The 20,716-nt window shown below is 58.2% G+C and overlaps 1 protein-coding gene across 3 annotated transcripts in view; it reads left to right on the top strand.

The window, feature by feature from the left end:
• Positions 1–1,411: 1,411 nt before the first annotated feature.
• The window catches only part of ATOH8 (atonal bHLH transcription factor 8), a 37,208-nt gene continuing 17,903 nt past the window's right edge, over positions 1,412–20,716 (top strand). Inside the window, exons 1-3 of one of the 3 annotated variants that reach the window (XR_009447907.1) lie at positions 1,412–2,696; positions 11,816–12,007; positions 15,782–15,865. Coding sequence is in view for 1 of the 3 variants with exons in the window: in XM_059659272.1 (XP_059515255.1) it covers positions 1,947–2,696; positions 11,816–12,007 (942 nt within the window). In the remaining 2 variants the exon portion in view is untranslated. The remainder of the gene's footprint in view (positions 2,697–11,815; positions 12,008–15,781; positions 15,866–20,716) is intronic. The other 2 variants (XR_009447906.1, XM_059659272.1) reach the window with 2 other exon arrangements.

The raw sequence follows: 20,716 nt of genomic DNA, 5'->3' as shown, positions 1-20,716 counted from the left end.
CACCTTGGGTTCCCAGTCCCAGCTCTATGCTCCTGGCCCCCGAACCCTCTGCCCAGACCCCATCCTACCTCCCAGGATTCTGTATGCCACAGGCAGGCTTGGGGCCCCCTGGAGCAGTGACCTTTGCCACTGCATTGGTAGGTATCATAGTTTGCAAAGTAGGGATGAAGATCCCCCTAAGGCATGCTCTGGTTCTCTCCTGGACTCTGGATGGTGTGTGAGCCCTGCATTTTCACAGGAAAACTGCCACCCAGTCTGGGGGTGGGAGGGCAGGGCTGAAACCACAAAGATGAAGATCCAAGTGGCTGCAGAGGCCAGAGCCCAAGGCCAGGTCAAGGGTCCACCTTCTCTCCCCAAACTGCTTTGAACCACCACCACTGTGTTCAGGAGGAGCCGCCACAGAAGGGTCCCTGGAGGAGGGAAGCCCTCCCTAGGGCAGCCTTGGGACGCGGGTCTTGGAGGGGAGCCTGCTGGTTTGACCTCGTCTTTCCAGGCTGTCCAGCGGAATGGCGTGGAGCCCTGAGGGCCTGGGGAGCTGTCTGGCCCAGTAACAGCGGGCACTGCTCCGAGCGGTGTGCACATCCGCGTTCAATGGCGCCTCACGAGCACCGGGAGGAAGGTCGCCTTGGAGGCACAGGGAGGCTCAGTAACCTGCCCAAGGCCACTCAGTTTGTGAGGAGCAGAGCCGGGTGTTGAACCCAGAAAACTTGCCTCTCAGAGCTAGTGTGCCTCTTACGAATAAGATTAACCAAAGCTACCATGTGACTACGATCTATCTCCTGAGTTCCTCGCAGCCAGGCAGTGACTTGGGCATGGACGTTCTCCACATTTCGTAGATGAGCAGATCCCGGCTTGGCGGGCCGCTGGGGGCGAGGTAGCTGCAGATTCTCACAGATGCTAGGTCTGGTTAAATCCGAAGCTTGCACCCCATTCAGCTTAGGAGGGCCTGCTTGACTTGCTGTGTGACTACAGGAAAGCACACTCCTTTTCAGAGCCTCAGTTTCCCTACCCCCTAAGCCTTCTTGCTCCGGTAAGTGGCAGGCAGAGGTCGCGCTGCTGTGGGAGTGCGGGTCTCAGGACACTCCAGAGCCCCCCCCCAACCCCCCTCCTCGCCCCCACCCACTCCTGGAGAAGCTGCTGTTCCGTTTTTTCCTCTACGGGTTAGAGTTAGGGTGGAGGGGTGGACGGTGAGGTGCTAGGTGCGCAAGTTCCGTGCTGCATCCCGAGAAGTCGAAGGGCAGGGTGGAGAAGGCCCAGCTCTGATTTGGGGAAGGGCCGAAGGGCCCCGAAACCACGTGCTCGGGCAGTTCTACCGAGCGCTGACCATCCTCTGGAACAGAGCAGCGCTCCCAAGTGGAGGAGGCAGTGGGCAGGGGGAGCCCGAGGAGGCCGATTCTGGGCAGAAGGGGTGGGGGTGGGGGGAGGCAGAGAGGACGCGGACAAAGGAGGCGGCCGGCAGCCCAGCTGTTTTGAAAAATGCTTCCTGTTTCTTTAAAGGCGCTCGCGGCTCGGGCGGCCGGGCTGGGAGGCGGTGGCGGCGGGAGCTGCCTGCTCTCCGGGCGGCGGCGCTGACTGATCTCGCGAACCGGGCTTCTGTGTAAACTGAGGCTAAACAAACACAGATGGGGCGCAGCGGGCGTGCTCCAGAAATGCTGGCACGGCGGCCGCGACTTCAGAGGACACTCTGAGCGCTCCGGGGACGGACTGCCCGGCAGCTTCGCGGAGCCGGCGGCGCAGCTGCCCCGCGCGCGGGGGAGAGAGGAGAGAGGAGAGAGGAGAGAGGGCGGGCGGGCGGGAGGGAGGGGGTGAGCGCAGGGGAGAGCGCGAGCCTCCGAGGCGCCGAGAGCGACGGCCACCGGGCAGAGCCGGGCGCCGCGTGCAGAGCGAGCGCGGCGGGCGCGCGTCCCGGGCAGCCCCACGCCTCCGCCTCGCGCGCGGCCCGCGCCATGAAGCACATCCCGGTTCTCGAGGACGGGCCGTGGAAGACCGTGTGCGTGAAGGAGCTGAACGGCCTCAAGAAGCTCAAGCGGAAAGGCAAGGAGCCGGCGCGGCGCGCGAATGGCTATAAAACTTTCCGACTGGACTTGGACGTGCCCGAGCTAGGCGCCGCGGCCACCAACGGGCTGCGGGACAGGACCCAGCGGCTGCAGCCGGTCCCGACCCCGGTGCCAGCCGCAGTGGCGCCGGCCGTCCCCTCAGGTGGAGGCCCGGACACTGCTGGGGAGCGCGGGGGCGCCCGGGCGCCAGAGGTCTTGGACGCGCGGAAACGCGGCTTCTCCCTGGGCGCTGTGGGTCCGGGACTCCCCACGCCGCCGCCGCCGCCTCCAGCACCCCAGGGCCAGGTACCTGGGGGTCCGGAGGTACAGCCTTTCCGGGAACCCGGCCTGCGTCCCCGCATCTTGCTGTGCGCACCGCCTGCCCGCCCAATGCCTTCCGCGCCCCCTGCGCCCCCGGAGACCTCCGTGCGCCCTGCGCCCCCCACGCGCCCCGGGGAAAGTTCCTACTCGTCAATTTCACACGTAATTTACAATAACCATCCGGATTCCTCCGCGTCGCCTAGGAAACGGCCCGGCGAAGCCACGGCCGCCTCCTCGGAGATCAAAGCCCTGCAGCAGACCCGGAGGCTCCTGGCGAACGCCCGGGAGCGGACGCGGGTGCACACCATCAGCGCAGCCTTCGAGGCGCTGCGGAAGCAGGTACCGGCTCCCAGCCGCACGTTCTCCCTGCGCCCGGGGAAGAGCTCGGCGCCCGAGCGGGTGGGCGAGTGCCCGGGGGACTTAGGGAGGGTTCGGGGTGTTTGTGAGGGGCAAGTCGTCCCCGCCCGGTGGGCCCCAGGACCCAGGCAGGTTTGGGTCCTCCTGGAGTAGTGACCTTTGCTACAGGCTTGGTACGTTTCTTAGTTTGCAGAGTGGGGGTGAAGGTCCCCCTGAGGCGTGCTCTGGCCGTCCGCGCCCCGCCCCTCCCCTCCCCGCGGGGTGACCCAGCCTGCGCGTCAGACTTCGGCACTCGTAGTTAACTTTTATGACCGCGAGTATCTGTCTCCCGAGTTCCTTGGGAGCGGTGGGGAGTGGAAAGGGGGGATGTGGGAATGTGTCTCGGCCGGGGAAGGGGAGAAGACCGCTTTGGGCTTTTGAGATGGTCAGGGAAGATTGCCCGAGTGGGTGCGTGAGTGCCCGGGAGGCCCAGAACGCCGAGAAGGGAGGTCCTGGGGTTGCGGGAACAGCAGGGTCCCGCAGCCCCTCCTCAGCCCCCATCTCCCAGGAGGGCTGCCCCTGCACTCAGGTTGCTTTCGGGCTCTGCACCCCTTGCCCTGGCGTCCTGAATGCCGCGGGCTACAAGCCTGCTCCCTCTCCCCAGGGGCGGCCTCAGGAGCGGCTGGTGAGAGCCTTCCCCGGGATCCCCTCCACCACTGCCCTCCATTCTCCGGTGAAGCAGGCAGTTCTGGGGTAGGTCAGGGGCTTCTCCGTTTGGGGCTGGTAGGGGTAGCTCTCACCCCACAGTGTCTTTTGCGGCGGATGGGTGGGGAGGGGCACTTTTACAATTCCACTTTCTAGACAAGGTTACCCTCTGGTTCTAGGCTTCTCATCTTAGAGAGAGGGGAGATCTGAGAAGAGGTGGTTAGGGCCCCCTGCTCCCACCTGCACAGGGAATGGAGAAGGGCAGGGGTGGGTGTTACTGGTTTGAGTAGTCAGGTTCTTTTCTTGCTCAGCAGCTGACTTCCTGTGTGACTCCAGGGAAGTTACTCAACCTCTCTGGGCTTTCGCCAGCAACAAAACAGTTCAGAAAGCATGATCTTCTTCTTTTTTAAAAAAAATATATTTTATTGATTTTTTACAGAGAGGAAGGGAGAGAGACAGAGAGTTAGAAACATCGATGAGAGAGAAACATCGATCAGCTGCCTCCTGCACATCTCCCCACTGGGGATGTGCCCGCAACCCAGGTACATGCCCCTGACCGGAATCGAACCTGGGACCCTTAAGTCCGCAGGCCGACGCTCCATCCACTGAGCCAAACCGGTTTCGGCATGATCTTCTTTTTGGATCACACTCTGCTCTTCCTTCTGTGGGTGGGGCGGGCAGTGGTGCCTGTGTCCATCCATGGGAAGGGAATTGAACTGCTGGGGGGAAAGCCCCTTGACTGTTCAGCCAAAGTGCCACCCACAGATTTGGGTTAAGATGTTTGTTTGCTCAGTGAATTGGGGTGGGGGTGGGGGTCAAGTAGCTGACAGACGAGGCTGAGCCACATGCCAGTTGGGACCCTGGGCAGTGGGCCCAGTGGAGCATTCAGTCCTGCCCTCCACCAGTAGCCAGCATCTGAATGCCTCAGGAGGGCGGCAGCCTATAGAGTCCTGCAACCCACCCCTCAGGACGGAATGATGACAGAAGGCTGTCCACCTGCTCACCTTGCTTCCCAGATTGGGGAGGACACATGCCCAGAGCAGCACAGCTGGTGGGTAGCAGGGCAGGGCTGGCACTTAGGTCCTTTGACAGTCAGTTCAGGGCCCTTTCTCTCCCTCTGGCCTCCTCTTTCAGTGCGAAGAAACTATATTAGAGGTGGAGGGACTGAGGTTCAGGGAGCTTATGCCAGGTGAGGGAAGCCTTGCAGGTTCTGCACTGCACGCCTCCTTGGCATGCCATTCACTAGACTCCAGTGTGCTGGTGCCTCCTTGGCATGGTGCAGCCGCAGCCTGCATAGCTTGTACCACCGTCATTGCAGAGCCTGCCTCGAATCGGTGTCAGTGAGTCACTCCCGTGCCCAGGCTCTTGACAGCTCTGCTCCTCAGTCTGTGGAATGCCCGAGAGCTGTCCACCCTCAGCACATGGAAGCCATCCTGTTTTGTGCACCAGGAAGGGAGCATGCGGGAACGGCTGCTGAGCCATAGCCCTGCAGGTGGGGGCCAGGCCCTCTGGTCTGGGGGGTGCGTGACAGCGAGGCCAAGATGGTGGGTGTGCGGGGCAGATGGTCATGCCTCAGCACATGCCACCAGCCCAGCTGCACTGGGCCCTCCCTGCGCCTCATGTGAAGGCCATGTGTGCGCAGCTGGGCCTGGCCCATGTGCAGGGCTGCTCCAGGACCAGGTGGGAGGGGCTCGCAGGGGAAGCATGGCCTTGCGGGGTGGGTGAGAGGAGGGGCGGAACCTTCTGGTTCACAGACTGTGCTTACCCTTGGGGCATCTGGCATGTGTGCAGATTGCCGGTGCCCCCTGGAAGCAGGAAGCCCTCAGCCTTGGCGCGGAATGGCAGGCGGAGGCCTGAGGCATCCGTGACGAGCCCTCAGGACTTGCTGAGGTGCCTTTTCATGGAGGAGGTGCCATATAAGTGGGGCCTGGGTCCCCTCCTCTGCTGCCCCTAGAGCAGGGGTGGGCAACCTTTTTGTGAGTGTGTGCCAAAACCAGCAAAATCTCTGACTCAAAATTCTTCTGCGTGCCAACCCTAATTTTTTGAGAACATGTTACGCCTACTTGATATCTCTTAAGGTGTACGTACGTGAAGAACCTCGAAGAAATAATAAAATTCATTCGAGCGACAGAAACACAGTATATGATGATGAAAAATACATTTATTTTTTTAATGTATACATGTACACTGATAGTCCAACAGAAAACTTTATGACTCCATTTGATATTATCAGTGGGACTTTTGCTGCTGCATCACTGATGACAGCGATTTTACATCAGGTTTATATTTCGTGACCTTCAGAGATATGCACGAGCTACTACTTTCATCCGTCAGGCTACTCCTATTACGAGACTTAACAAAATTCATCACTGAGAACAAAGATTCACAAGCGTATGTGGATGAAACCAAAACACTGGTCAGATCTAGGAAGGCAGGGAGAGTTAAGGCAGAGGCATAGAAATTGCTCTTCCCCTCTCTGGTCAATCCATGTCTATGGTCTTTAAGATAACTTATTATGTAAAATTATTTATTTATCTAAGATGCACCTACACTGCATTTACCTGAAAAAATAAAAAAGTCGGTATTAAGAAAAAAATTGTAAATGGGAGATTGTAAGAGAGGGTTTCGAGTGCCAGCAAAAGTTACTGGCGTGCCATATTTGGCACGCGTGCCAGGGGTTGCCCACCCCTGCCCTAGAGTCTCCCCATGGATCCTCACCAAGGGGGTTCACGGTGGCTTAGGATGGGCTGTGGGGATGGTGCCCTCACCCCTGCACCTCTCAGCGGCAGGCCCCTCCAGCCATGTTCACAGTCAGCAGGGCGGCAGCTTCGAGTCTCACTGCATTGGGCCTGTGGTTGGGCATTGCGGTGCTCCCTCCCCATGCTGCACACTTACAGGGAGGTTAAGCAATGATGGGGATTTGTACCTGGGCCTATCTGGCCCTGGGGCCATGACTTAATTACTAAGACTCAAATTCTCAGGCTAGCCTCATTGCTGTGTAGAAAGCTGGGATTTTCAAGAACCCATTTCAATAGAATTTGATAGGGACCTAGCTCTGTATAGAGGGGCTTTGTCTCAGGAAGTCTGCACTCAACTGACACAGTAATTTCAAATGAAATCGGGTGCTAAGCCGTGTCCTGTGTGCGATGTGGGAGCTCTGTGGGGCCAGGAGTCTTGGTGGGCTTCCAGGAGGGCGTCTTGGGCTGGGGGAAGGGTGGGCGGGAGCTGGCACAGAGGCCAGAGGGTTTACGGCCCCTCCTGAACTGGGTAGGTTCTCGGCTTGACTTCTCTGTGGCACTTTCCCGCCTTTGCCCACAGCGATTCCATTCTGAGGTCGCGGGTATTCTGTGCCCCTTTTATTGGTGAGGAAACGGAGGTCCCCTAAGGTTATGGACCCGCAGAGGTCACGTGGTTGGCCAGGGGTGGAGCCAGGCCCTCAGGCGCCCAGGCCAGTGCCCTCTTCACTTCCTTCTGCTTCCTGGAGCCTGGAGAGGGTCCAGCTTGGGGTGGATGGGTGGAATGTTCTGAGGGCATATGGGACCTCATGAAAACCCCCACATTTGCTCCTCGGAAGCTGAAAAATCATTGTGGAGTGAGCACAAGGCAGTCCCTTTACTTTCCCGGAAGTTGGGCAGGCTTGGGAGTTGGAGACAAGCGACCCTGCTGCCTCCTTTGTCCTATGTCCTCTGGCCAGAATGGGCAGACCCCTGCAGGCGGTCTCTCTGCAGGCGGTGGGGTAGCTGGGCTCTGGACTCACTGTGGATGCTCAAAGGCTGGAGTCCCAGGGGATCAGTCCAGAACTCTCCGCCTGCCCACCTCCCCACCTAATGCTGTAGACGCCCATCCAAATCTCCAAGCAAGTCCTTCTGGTCCACTGGAAAAAGCCCAGCTAAGGTGGGAGTTCAAAACCCAAAAAACCTCCCACCAGCTAAGAGTCCTCCACTGTCCAATGCTCCTGTAAAGTAGAAGCGATGCTTTCTTTCTCTTGGGGCTGTTTTAAGATGAACGTAGGCCTTGTATTCAAGATCCTCAGCTCTCTGCCTGCCTTGGTAGAACACAGTAAACAGCCAGGGCTGGCCTGGCCCGAGGGGCCATGGAGGGCAGGCAGAGGTCGCTAGCCCCACTCTACAGATGAGGAAACTGAGGCTCAGAAGTGAGAGGCACTTGCTCTGACTCACACTGCTGGGAAGTGCCCGGATTCAGACCAGCTCTTCCTCCCGACCTTGGCCTCCCAGAACCAGACCCTGCCATTGGATTCTCACTCTGCAGTCGCTGCCCAGGCTGGGGTGCCTCCGAGCTGGGCTCTCAGGGCCCAGATGCTTCATCCTGCAGATCAGGCAGCAGGAGGATCTGGAATCAGCCAGGGCAGCTGAGGGGCACTCCCCTCCATGGAGGGGAGGAGGTGGAGGAGGACTGATGTGGCCAGAAGTTGCCTTTGGTGTTTCATATTTGGCCACCTCTGGTGGTGGGAGCTGGGAGAGCCCAGTGGCCATGTGCCTTCCTGGGGCATCAGACAACGTGTGGTTCCAGCCAGGCCTTAGCCGTGTGACCTGGGGCCCAATATGTCACCTCTGTGCTTCCTTAAATGCAGATGGGTTAATAGCCGGGGTTTTTTTTGGGGGGGCGGGGGGGCGGAATGGCAGTTTTATTTATTTATTTATTTTTAAAGTTTTGTTTTTTGTTAATCCTCACCTGAGGATATTTTTCCATTAATTTTTAGAGAGAGTAGAAGGACACACACACAGAGAGAGAAACATTGACACATTGATTGGTTGTCTCCTGCATGCACGGGGGATGGAGCCTGCAACTGAGGTATGTGCCCTCCTTGTCTGGAATCGAACCTGCAACCCTTCAGTCGACGGGCCAACGCTCTATCCACTGAGCCAGACCAGCTCGGGCTGGGAGGAAGGTTTTAAATGGGATAAAATTCCTTATCAATAGCGACCTCAGTGCCAGCTATGCAACCAGAGCTCAGTAGGTAGTTTTCTTGTTGGACCTGGACTTTGACAGAAGCAGCAGGACAGAGTGGCAAATCCGAGACAAAACTGGCCCAGAACCTGGCACCGGGGCCCCTCGGTCGGCCTTGACCTTATGTGCTGCTCTGTATTCCACAGTCACCTGGATCCCATGTGCAGGGCCCTCCTGAGATCCCTGCTCCCAACTGGCAGGGCAGCCAGCTGTTCAGGGGCCAAGGGCTCAGCGAGCTGAATCACTCCCAGCATGGCCTCTGGTGGAAACGGCGCTAGGGCCTGTGTCACAGACCTGTCCGGGGCCGCTGGGGCGGGCACGCCCTCCCGGGGTGCCTGCCCTGCCTCGGGACTCTCAGGCACCTTTCTGTCCCACAGACCTGTTTATTTGTTCGTGTTGATAAAGCAGGATTCTCTGGCCTCTGGTTGGGAACAGGCAAAGTGCATTGTTCTGCCGGCTTTTCTTGGATGGGTTTGGAGCTGCGGCCAGGCTGGGAGTGGGAGGTAGGAAGGGGAAATGCATGGGAGTTGGCGCGCTCTGTCACCTCCCTGCCCCTCCCCGGGTTTCCTCGTCTGGTGAGGGGCGACTCCTTGGCTGCCGGAGCATTTTATTTTTTATTTTATTTTATTAAATATATTGTTGCCCTAACCGGTTTGGCTCAGTGGATAGAGCGTCGGCCTGTGGACTGAAGGGTCCCGGGTTCGATTCTGGTCAAGGGCATGTACCTTGGTTGCGGGCACATCCCCAGTAGGAGGTGTGCAGGAGGCAGCTGATCGATGTTTCTCTCTCATCGATGTTTCTAACTCTCTATCCCTCTCCTTCCTCTCTGTAAAAAATCAATAACAATATATATTTAAAAAATATATATTGTTACTGATTTCAGAGAGGAAGGGAGAGGGAGAGAGAGATAGAAACATCAGTGATGAGAGAGAATCATTGATTGGCTGCCTCCTGCACGCCCCCTACTGGGGATTGAGCCCACAACCCGGGCATGTGCCCTTGATCAGATTCGAACCTGGGACCTTTCAGTCCGCAGGCTGATGCTCTATCCATTGAGCCAAACTGGCCAGGGCCTGCTGGAGCATTTTAAAAGGTGACAGCAAACCTTGCTTCTGGTGTGGGTGCGTCTCAGGACCCCCAGGGGGGAGGGGACAAGCAGGTGCTGTGCCCTGGCTGCAGGTGTCCTGCCTCTCGCCTTCTCCGGAGCCTCTCTTCGGACTGTGCTGCTTTGCTGAGTTGTAACAGGCCTTCCTTTGGGCGGTGCAGATGGCCTCTCATTGACTCGCGACCACGCCGTGAGGTCAGTCCTGCCAGCAATGTGACGAGGACGCTAAAGCTCAGAGATTCTGCCACTCGACCAGGGCTTCAGAGCAAGGAAGGGCTAGAGCCAGGAGTTGAACCAGGTGACCCAAAGGTCTGTGTGCTTAAGCTCTCGGCCTAACTCCTCATCGTCAGCATGAGGAAAGGCTTTGGAGCCCAGTTTTATACATTCTGGAGTCACCGGTGAATGTGGAGGGAGCTCATTCTTTTTCTCATTCAACAAACCCTTTCAGGTGCCTGTTACAGGCAGGACCTGCGCTGGGCTCTGCAGGCAGGGAGGGGCTTCCCCCACCACTTACAGGGAGACTGATCATTAAATGAGGAGGAGTGGAGGACAGATGGGGTGCTATTAGAGCACTAGCAAGGGCAGGCGCACCCCCTCCCCACCTTACCTTCAGCCTCATGGTTTGGGGCGGGGGTGGGGTGGGTTTGGGGGGCAGTCAGAGAAAGCTCCTGGACAAGCCCTGACTGGTTTGGCTCAGTGGATAGAGCGTCAGCCTGCGGACTGAGGGGTCCCGGGTTCGATTCCGGTCGGGGGCATGTGCCTTGGTTGTGGGCACATCCCCGGTGGGAGGTGTGCAGAAGGTGGCTGATCGATGTTTCTCTCTCAACGATGTTTCTCTCTCATCGATGTTTCTGGCTCTCTATCTCTCTCCCTTCCTATCTGTGGAAAATCAATAAAATATATTTAGAAGAAAAAAAAAAGAAAGCTCCTGGACAAGGTGAGGTTTAGAGTGAGATCAAAGTGGATGTTACATTGAGGGTACCTCTCTGAGGGGCCTGTCTTGTTCATGCTTTATCCCCGGGGCCTAGAACAAGGTCTCTCACTTCAGCACTGCTGACATTTGGGCTGGATATTTCCTTGCTGTGGGGGCATCGTAGGATCCCGTGCATGGTAGGATGATTAGCTTCTACCCATGACAGGCCAGTAGCAACCCCCCATGCTCCCCAGTAGTGACAATCAAGAGTGTCTGCAGGCATTGCTCACTGTCCCCCAAGGGACACAGTTGTCCCCGGCAGAGATCCACTGACCTAGAGCAGTAGCTGGCATGGGTGTCTGTGCTCACTAAATACTTGTTGAATGCACGTGCCATGGGGGTCCCTCTCTGTGGGATGAGGGTATCGGGACCAGATACCAGGGGCAGATAGATCTGTTGCGTGTAGATCCTGGAGCCCAGAGAGGGGAGGAGACCCGGAGCCTTGGTGGCCGGGCGAGCACGCTGGGCCATCCAGGCGAAGGACGCCTCCTGGCAGCGGTGGCTCTGAGGATGCGCCCTGTCCGGCAACTTGTGGTGACCTTCCCACATTACAACACAGGCCTTGCTGCAGGCCGCAGAGGTGTCTGCTCACGCAGCCCACACGCTGGTGACAGCGTCAAAGAGTTAGAGGCTCCATCTCTTCACCTGGTACACATCCCTGTGCCATTAGTGAGTGTCTAGTTGGTGGTGAGTCACTGACAAATGTGTCCAGTCTGGTTGGGGCTGTAAGTATTTATTATGCACGTGCTGTATGCCCAGCAGCGTCTCAGGTTCAGAGGGCACAGAGAAAAGCAGAAAAGAAACAGAAAGCCCACCATGTGTGCCCTCTCCGCTGAGCCCTGTCCGTTTCCTTCTCGTATATTCGCAGAGTCCCGGACTCTGTTTTGAAGGCAGGAATCGCATTATTCGTTGTCAGAACCTCAAGTGCTCAGCAAAACCAGCCTCACAGAATGAATGAATGAATGAATGAATGAATGGAAGGAATATCAGAGCTGATAAGAAATGTCTGTTCTCTCGGAGAGATCCCTCTCAGGGAGGTTGGGACAGAGCTCTCTCATGGTGGGAGCACACTGCTTCATTCAGACCGGCTCTCGGGCAGGAGCTGAGCCTGTGTCTTGCCCTACAAAACGGAAATGTGCACACTCCCCGAGGTTGTGAGCGGGTGAGCTGCGATGTGTGTGCGGCTGCTTAGAACAGAGACTCAAACCCGGGTCGACGGCTTCGACAGGCCGCCCCCGCTGTCCAGCCATCCCTCTCAGGTGGCGCAGATGTGACTGTGAGCAGCCCCATGCCCGCCTGGCCGGGGTGCCCCGCGGGGTCGTGCTCTGCAGAGGCCCCGGCAGCTCCTCCTGACGCCTTCTCACCCACCAGGTGCCGTGTTACTCATACGGGCAGAAGCTCTCCAAACTGGCCATCCTGAGGATCGCCTGCAACTACATCCTGTCCCTGGCCCGGCTGGCTGACCTCGACTACAGCGCCGACCGCAGCAACCTCAGCTTCTCCGAGTGTGTGCAGCGCTGCACCCGCACCCTGCAGGCTGAGGGGCGTGCCAAGAAGCGCAAGGTACACGTGCCACCCCTCGGGCAGCAGCCTCTGGGAGAGGCCAGGGGCGGCGGGGACAGGAGCTTGGGGTGCCCAAGGGCCAGTGAGATCCCCCTCTTGGAGCTTTGCTGGGGTTGCCCCAGCTGCAGAGCCCCTCACAGCCCTGGGATTGATTAGCACGGGACCCTGCTCCTGGTAATGGGCTGCTGGGCACCTTACGCAGCCAGCCCGGGCCTCCGGGCCTGCATCTGCTCATCACTGAAATGAGGACGGTTTGTCTCTGAAGCTCTTTTCAGCCTCTGTGCTCTGGTGCTGATTCCTCAGGGGGGCCCTGATGGAAGTTGTATCAGGATGGGATCCCCTGCGCAGAGGAGAGCCCCGAGAACCCTTGGGCATGTTTTGGGGAACGGACTTGGCCTGAGGGTTATCTGAGGCTGTGCGTTACGGTAGATGATATTCATTCACTCACTCACTCATTCATTCTGAGGGATTTGCTGAGCCCCAGTCTGAGTATGCTGGGCAGGGCCATAAAGATGATAAAACATATGGTCCCAGTCCCCACGCACCTCACAGGATGGTTAGGCCCTCCGGCCAGTAGAGAAGGGCGGGGCAGTGTGGTGAGGGTGTCCCAGGGGCCTGTGCTAGGGGCTGTGGAAGGCCAGGCGGAGGAGGGACAGGTACCGCTCCTGCCCAAGGGAGTTTGAAAGGGCATCTTAGTGTAAGTGGTGTTTGAGCTGAGACCAGCAGGACAACCAAGAGGCACCAGGCAGATGAGGCAGAGGGAACAGTCTGCACAAAGCCTGGTGTTTGGAGACATTTGTGCTGGAGGAAAGGTGTTGGGCATGACTGTGGTTCCCAGATGGCCTGTGCGTCCAGCATTTCCAGTTGGGGGCCAGGGCCAGGCAGTGCTAAGCACGGTTTATGGAAACCTTCCGGAAGTCTGTTCCCACGAAGCTAAAGGGAGAGTCTATATCTGTGAGGAGGGTGGTTGGCTCCCCTGGGCCTTCAGACATGGGGCGGGTGGGGAGCTGTAACTGGCACCCTCCATGGTTCCTTCCTTCCTGGCCTGCCCTCCTCCTTCCCAGCAGGTCCTCCCTGGAGGTTCTCCAGGTTTCCCAGAGGGCCCTGGGCCCCATAGCTAGGGGCCCTCCATGGACTCTCCTGCCTACACGCGGAGGGTCACGGCATGTCCTCGCAGCCGGCCGTGCTGCTGTGATAATTGCACACTGCATTCCTGGGAGTGATTAACATGGACCAATTAGATGAAATCTTCATGGAGTGGGTGAGAGAGGAAGTGCCAGTGGCTGCTCACAGGGCGGCTTTCCACTGCAAAGTGACACGGGTAAATTAAGGGCGTGATTGATGGCTCCATGCACCGCCCTGTGACAAAGGAGGTTTGTAAACTGTCTGTGAACTTCCCCTGGCACTCGCCAGTCTGGAGGGCTGGATGGGCAAAGTGGGCAGGCATCTTTTCTCCATCTCTGCTCCTGTTCCCCACCCCCAATGCCTCCCCTCACAGCCCCTCCCTTCCCTGTTCCTAGATTGGAGCAGTGTCCTGGGCTGGGGAGGAGGCCTACGCTGGAAGGTGAGGAAAGAAGGGAGAGTGGGGTGAAGATGCCCAGGGGAGAAGAGCTTTTGGTTTCCCCTGAAATCACCTCAAATCTAAGCGACATTAAAGATCATCAGGTCCAACCTCCCCATTGTCCAGATTGGGAGACTGAGGTGGAAGATTGTGGTTAAGAGCATCCAACAGCTCTGACTTCAAAGTCCTGGCTTGCCACCTGCCAGCTGTGTCGTCTTAGACCCGTTTCTTCACCACTTTGAGCCCCAGTTTTCTTGTCACCAAACAGGGACAGTGATGATAAATGGTCAGTGACTTCTAAGGCCCTTTCCGGTCTGACTCTCCAAGAGGAGGTCGTGCCTCACCTCTGACGGGCACTGAGCAGCTTGCATTCTGCATCACCCTCCCACCAGGCAGGCTGTCCTGGGGCTGCCGTCTCCCAAGTGCTGGGCCTGGGCAGGCACCTCTGCCAAGAAGACTTAGATCAGCGGTTCTCAACCTGTGGGTCTCGACCCCTTTGGTGGTCGAATGACCCTTTCACAGGGGTCGCCTAAGACCATCCTGCATATCATATATTTACATTACGATTCATAACAGTAGCAACATTACAGTTATGAAGTAGCAACGAAAATAATTTTATGGTTGGGTCACAACATGAGGAACTGTATTTAAAGGGCCAGAAGATTGAGAACTACTGACTTAGATGGAAGGACGGGACAGGGTCCCGGAGCTGTGGGACCTCCTAGGGCTTCTCAGGCCCAGCATTCTGTCCCAGCAGGTGGGGGGCTCACAGGACTACCCCACTCCTGCTGCTGTGCCTTCCTGCATCTCCGTCACCATGCAGGTGTGTGAGTTCCGAGGTGTCCTCAGGGGCGGTCTCCAGTGACCTGCCCAGTGGACCTGAGTGGCTGGAGTAGGCCTCTGTTTTGTTAGCCAAACCAAGGGGTATGGTGTCTCTAGAGATTCATTCATTCATTCATTCATTCATTCATTCAGTGTTTATTGAGCACCTACAACAAGTTGCACACTGGGGAATTCTATGCTGAGCCCATGGGTACTGTGTCAGGCAGAGCGGGCTTTACCCTCCATAGTCCCTGTAGACAGAGGGTATGGATTTGGGGCTCAGATCAAGCCCCTATTACCGGCTCCCCTGCAGCCACGGAGGGTTTGGACACGGGAAGGAGCCTGGCTTACATCCTCACGAGGGAGATAGAAAGCAAAGATAGGAAGAAACTGGAAGACGTGTCAGTGTAAGTGACGGGCTCACACGAAGTCCTGGATAAATGGCAGCTGGATGTTGACGGTCACTGAGGCGGTTGGTGGAGACTTGAGGACGCTCCCTCACTGCTAACGTGCCCCGAATGGCTGGGCGATCCTTTCCGGGCGGCCTCCGGGAGAGGTGGCGCTCGGGTCCTCTGCGGTCCCTTGCAGTTCTGACCGTTGCCGTCCCTCCAGTCGTGTGTTAAGAATGGGATTTACAGTGAACCCGGCTCGCCTCCAAGGCCCAGGCGCATCCTTTTACCTTTCCTACGGGGTGGGGGACCGCATCCCTTGGCCGGTGAGCCTTTCATCTTTGGTCCTCGCGGGATGTGCTTTTGGGGGTTCGGAGCCCGGTTGGGAAGCCCCAGTAGTGCAGAGGCCCATGTCAGAGGCCGCCCAGTAGAGAGACAGGCGGGAGGAGTTGAAGGGCCCTGGAGAGCTCAGTTCTGACTCCGACTGCAGCCAGAGATAATGCACTTTAAGCACCTGGCTCTGGGCCATGTTTCTGCAGCTCCTGTTTTTAAAGCAGCAACTCCTGGAAGCTGAGGAGGAGGAGAAGGAGGAGGGGGAAGAGGAGGGGGAGGAGGAGTAAGAGGAGGAAAAAGAAGGAGGAGAAGAAAGAAGAGAAGGAGGAGGAAGAGGAGGAAGAGTAGCAGGGGGAGGAGGTAAAAGGAGAAGAAAGAGGACAAGGAGGAGGAGGAGGAGGAAGAGTAGGAGGGGGAGGGGAGAGGTGGTGAGGGGAAGGAGGAGGAGGAGACAGAGAGGAGGAGGGGTCCTGGCCTGTGTGATTTAGCTGGCGGGAGCATTCTCCCATGCACCTGAAGGTGGCGGGTTCCATTCCTGGTCAGAGCACATGCCCAGGTTTTGGGTTTGATCCCGGGTCCAGGAGCCTGGGGGGGGCAACCTATTGATGCTTCTTCCTCACACTGATGTTTCTCTTTCTCTGTCTCCCTCCATCTCTCCCAACAATCCAGGGCACCCCCTTCCAGTGATGTTAAGCCACTGAGTATTAACAACAACAAGGACAGCTACTAGCACGGAGGGCATAGTTTAGGCCAGTCAGTTCCTGCACTCAAGTTGCTCTCAGGCCCAGGGTTGGAGATGGGGAGAGAGGAGAGGAATCCGGATGCCTTGAGTGCAGGGCTTGGGCAGAGGCCTGGACAGTGATTAGGGCCCCCGGGCCATGTGACTGGAGCCGGCACCGCCGGGAAGGCTGGCTCTGCGGGGCCCGAGGGTGCTCCTCACACGGTGGGCGACCCGGAGCCAGAGGAGGCCCGATGCCAGGCAGCTCCCGCCGCCACCCCTGCCTTCCTCTTCCTGCGACCTCTGGGCGGGGGGGCCTTTCGTGCTGGTGGCGAGTCTGAGAGTGGCCTGGCTTCTCTTGGGAAGAATGTCTCGGGTGCCAATGTCTGTAGCTTCAGGCCTGGGAACTGGCTGAGGTGGCACGTTGGGTGGGGCTGGGTGTCCGTGGGATCCGGGTGTTCCGAAGGGCTGCTTACTGTCTGGGGGGCTGAGCCCAGGCCTCCAGAGGGCCGTTCCGAGCCCCTGAGTGTGCGAGCGGAGTCTCCAGAGCACCCGCCCCTCCGTGTGCAGGGCCTCTTGTGCCCCCAGAGCGCCCCCTGTCCTGGTCCGACCCCACCTGCGTGTACATAGTCACCCTCAGCAGGGCCTCCTCGGTCTCCCCTTCTGTCAGGTGAGTTGTTGCTGGAAGTGATTTCTAAGGCCCTTTCCAGGTAGACTTCTGAGCCGAGGTCTCCCCAGCCCCTTTTGCTGTCTCTTCATGACGAAATGTGTTACCCACTTGCCCCTCTGCCCGTCACAGGATAGCAGAGTCCCCCACAGACACTGTGGGGACCCCAGTGCCACGCGCCCCAGAACACTGAGCACGCCCGATGCTCTCAGAGCCTGGGTTCCGGGCCAGGCGTGGTGCTTACTGCTTCCGACACTCACCTCACTGACCCCTCCTGCCAGCCCTGCAGCCTAGGTGCTGGCGTGCCCACCGCACAGAGAATGAAGGCCAGGCGCCGGCCCAGGAACTGGCCCAGGGTCACCAGCCAGTGAGAGAGGTGTGTCCGGGCTCTCGCCGCTTCCTGGCCTGCCCCCCCCACCCCCCCGCCGCCCCCCAGTGGAAGTGCGCTGGGTGAGAGGAGGTTGTGTTTCCCAGCCCGCCGGCCAAGGTATTGAGTTAAATACCATTTGCTTTCAAAGCCCACAGAGTCCATCGATGCTGGGAAAAAGAGGGGTGGGTGGGAAATCACCATCAAATTTCCTTCTTGTCATAAAAATGGATGCAGTTTATTTTTTCTGGCATTCCAATTACATAGACGTTTGTCGCCAGCTGTTTGTTCTAACACGGAGTGTTCTCTCAGCTGCTGTTTCTCCTCTCAGTTTGACACGGTTAGCCCACAAGTCTGGCAGGGACTGGCTGGAGGGATCACTGCTGGGGAGCCTCCCAGGTGAGCTCAGAGCCGCTTCCCGCTGCCCTCAGATGTTCCCTGGGTGGTCCCGAGGTGGGGGTGGGGGCTGGGGGGCGCTGCTGTCCTTTCCCCTTTCACGTTGTGTTCACCCGCCTCCTCTCTCCTTTTTCAAATCGCTCCCCTCCTGACATGGACTCACAGATCCCACTCTTCTCCCCAACATGCTGTGTATGAATGAAAACTTGGGGTCTCGGGTATCTATAATAATAAAAGAGTAATATGCTAATTAGCCTGAACGTCCTTCTGGACATCCTTCCGGACGTCCTTCCGGACGAAGCTGGGGCTGCAAGGGCTGAGGCGGCCGCCATGGCAGGTGGGGACGGAGGCAGAGGCAGCCGGGGGGCCAAGCCCCTTGCACAAATTTCGTGCATCGGGCCTCTAGTAGTGAACAAGAATTAACCATCAGGGGACATGGGAGGCCCCCTTTAAGGCTCTAACTGATCAGCCTTTGGAATGCAGACTCATCAGAGAGCCACTCGCCTTAGAGCCAGGGCACCCCCCTGGAAACCCCTGCAGAGGCTCCTGCCCCCACTCCTGGAACCTGGAGGAAGATGTGTAGATGGAGGTCAGGTCGAGAGAACACTGCAGTTCTTTCCAGTTCCCTGTGGTGCTGCCATTTAACGTTAAGGCACACAACAGGGAGACCCTTGCTAAGACCATGAAGTAGGTGAAGTGTAGAGTTTTGGGGCTGGAGACCTGCATTTGAGTCCTGACCTTGGCCTTTCCTTGCTGTGTGTCCTTGGGCATGTTACCTAACCTCTCTGATCCCCATTCTCTCACCCCTAAAGTGAGAGCCTACGTACTTTCTTTGCCACCTAGCTGGAAGGATTAAACAAGATCCCTCCCTTATGAGAAAGTGCTGGCATTTTCTGTGAGTGCCAGAAAGGAAATCCCGTGAATTTACAGCTACAAGATAACTTTATGTGGAGCCCCAGGGAGGAACAGCTCAGAAAAGGGCAGTCCCCAGGGCTGGATGAATGACTGACCAGCCAAAATGCAGGTGAGGTGAGGGCAAGCAGTTCTGAGTGGGGGTTCTTCCCTCTTTAGCACTTTAGGCTAAACGCCTGCTCCTGCACCTCGAAGCGGGGCACGCGTGCAGCCAAACCAGAAATCCCTTGGCTTCTGAAGTTCACGGCCTCACAGCAAAAGAACATGCATGGCGTTGGTTTCGCACAGAAATAACGCTAATAGACAGATTACCGCCACCGAGCACACTGACTGCGGTAAGGACCCCCGGGGCCAGGCACCTGGCACACATTCTCTCTACCCCATAGCACAGGGCGGAAACTGAGGCCGGGAGAAAGGCTCTTGCCCAAGGCCATGTGGCTAGAAGTGCTGGAGCTGTTACACGTCTGTCTCTTGGTTCCAAAGCCCGAGCTCTTCAACCCCTGAGGCCGGTGCGGCCCTGAAGCTGACACAGCCCCGCAGGGTGGCCTGCGCCCAGGCGGCGCCCAGCAGAGGCCGGTGCGGGGCCTTGCCAGAGCAGCAGCCTTATGTAAGCAGCCCGGCTGCAGCACGTGGAGGCTTCATTAAGCTGTGGGGAGCCGACAGCCCACTGGCGGTGGCGCTGGGGGTGGTATGGGGTGGGGTGGGCGCGGGGGTGTCCCTGGCCCTGCGCTGTGCCGCCAGCGAGGCCTGACACCGGGTTAAGCCGCCTGGCGGCCCGGGGCTGCAGCTGGGAGCGCGCCTGGTTCCCATTCGGGCGCTGTGGTTTTGATTAGCTGTTCTGCGAGGCGGGCCTGGTGGTGAGTCCATGGGAGCTCCGCTGGAACAGAGGGTCCCCCCGCCCGCCGCCGCTGCGGCCCCCCCTCCTGGCAGCCCCAGACTCCAGATGTTCCGAGCTCTCGCTGGGAAGGCCTGCTGGCGCCACGGAGGGCAGAGGGCAGGGAAAGCACGCGAGCTGGAAGCCCAAGCACTCAGTCACCGCAGGCCTTGGCAGCCCGCCCAGCCCTCTGCTGGCACATTCCCCAGCTCTCCCCTGGCCATCTGTTCCCAAAACACCCTTTCAGAGCCTCATCATCACTCAGGATACAACCGCGCGAGCAGCTGGTTGGGAGGCAGCGGGGGAACCGTGCAAAAGGTCCTTTGTGAGAGAGGAAACTCGCTTATGAATAACAGGGCTGGACGCCGTAAAAGTTGGCGGCTGCAACTCTTGTTTCTCAGGCGCCGCTGTTTTCTCTGGACGTTTTATCTCTGGTTTTTATTTTGTTCCCCCTTGTTTTCTTTTAACGTTGTTTCTTCCTCTTCTCGCACCACTGTGGCTTTCCCTCGCCCCCCGAGGTGCCCGAAGGCCAACTAATTAGTTACCCTGGGTGCTGCTGAACTTTTTTTTCTTCTTCTTCTCAAAGCTGTTAAAACCGGGGATGGTTGGAAGTGACTTTTTTTAAATAAAACCTCAGCTTGAGGGGACAGGAGAGAAAGGTGCCTGGGAGACACAGCGCGGACAGGGCTCAGGCCATCAACGTGTTCAGCAGGAAGTGAGCACAGCCGCACAGATGTGAACGGCGTCCATGTGGAGGGAGGGTGGGGGCAGAGACAGCAGGGAGACCCCCATCAGCTCATCAGAGAGAACAGCGGTATTAATACACACCCCGGGTCCTGGGTCGCCCCGCTGAGTGCAGAAGGACATGGGACCTTTTTAAAGAACTGGCTGCCACCACCGCCAAAACTTCTGGGAGATGTTTGCCTGGGATCTGGGCACCTCCTGGGAGCGATCGCTGGTGGCCTGTTGGGGGCCCATGGGTGCTGCGGCCGTGCTGGCAGCTGGGAGGCCAGCGGCGGGGAGGAAAGGAGAGGCCAAGGCCTGGCCGCCTTCCTCGCCCCCTGGGTCCTGGAGGAGGAGCTGAGCGCCAGGCCTGGCTGCCAGGTGGAGGTGAGGAGGCAGCTCCCAGGTGTCAGATGGAGGTGATGTGATGGGGTGGTGGGGCGTCGGGGGGGGGGGCACATGTCAGGGCCAGGGGACTGGAGGTTTCCCCTTTACTTTCTCAAGTCCCTGTTCCCCTTTCACACTGCCTGCCTCCCCGCTACCCCCACGGTTGCATCAGACCCAGAAGCTCCGGCAGCCCCGCACCCCGGCAGTGGAAAAAGCCTGTCATCCATGCTGCTGTGGGTGGCCAGGTTTTCACAAGCAAAAGTTCTGGGCTTCGCAGGGTGTTTGTGCATTTCATTCATCTGCACTTTACTCAGGCCCCGGACGCCATTCTTCTTGCAATCCTCTCTGCTCTCCTCCGGTTTCAGTTGGAGAGATGGCAGCTCCAGCAGGACCAAATATTTATGTTTATCGCAGTTTCAGGGCCATTCATCTGAAGGGCTCAGTGCAGGACGATGAGACCCCCGCATCCCCCCTCCCCCACCACCCACTGTGGCCGCGCTGGGCAGGTGTCTGGGTCCGGACTCTGAAGCGAGCCCTCACCCTCACCCTCACCCTCACCC

Source organism: Myotis daubentonii, chromosome 12 (genome assembly GCF_963259705.1).
Source record: "Myotis daubentonii chromosome 12, mMyoDau2.1, whole genome shotgun sequence".
NCBI lineage: Eukaryota > Metazoa > Chordata > Mammalia > Chiroptera > Vespertilionidae > Myotis > Myotis daubentonii.
Note: the sequence above shows the minus strand (reverse complement) of the source record. Positions and strands in the feature narration are given on the sequence as shown.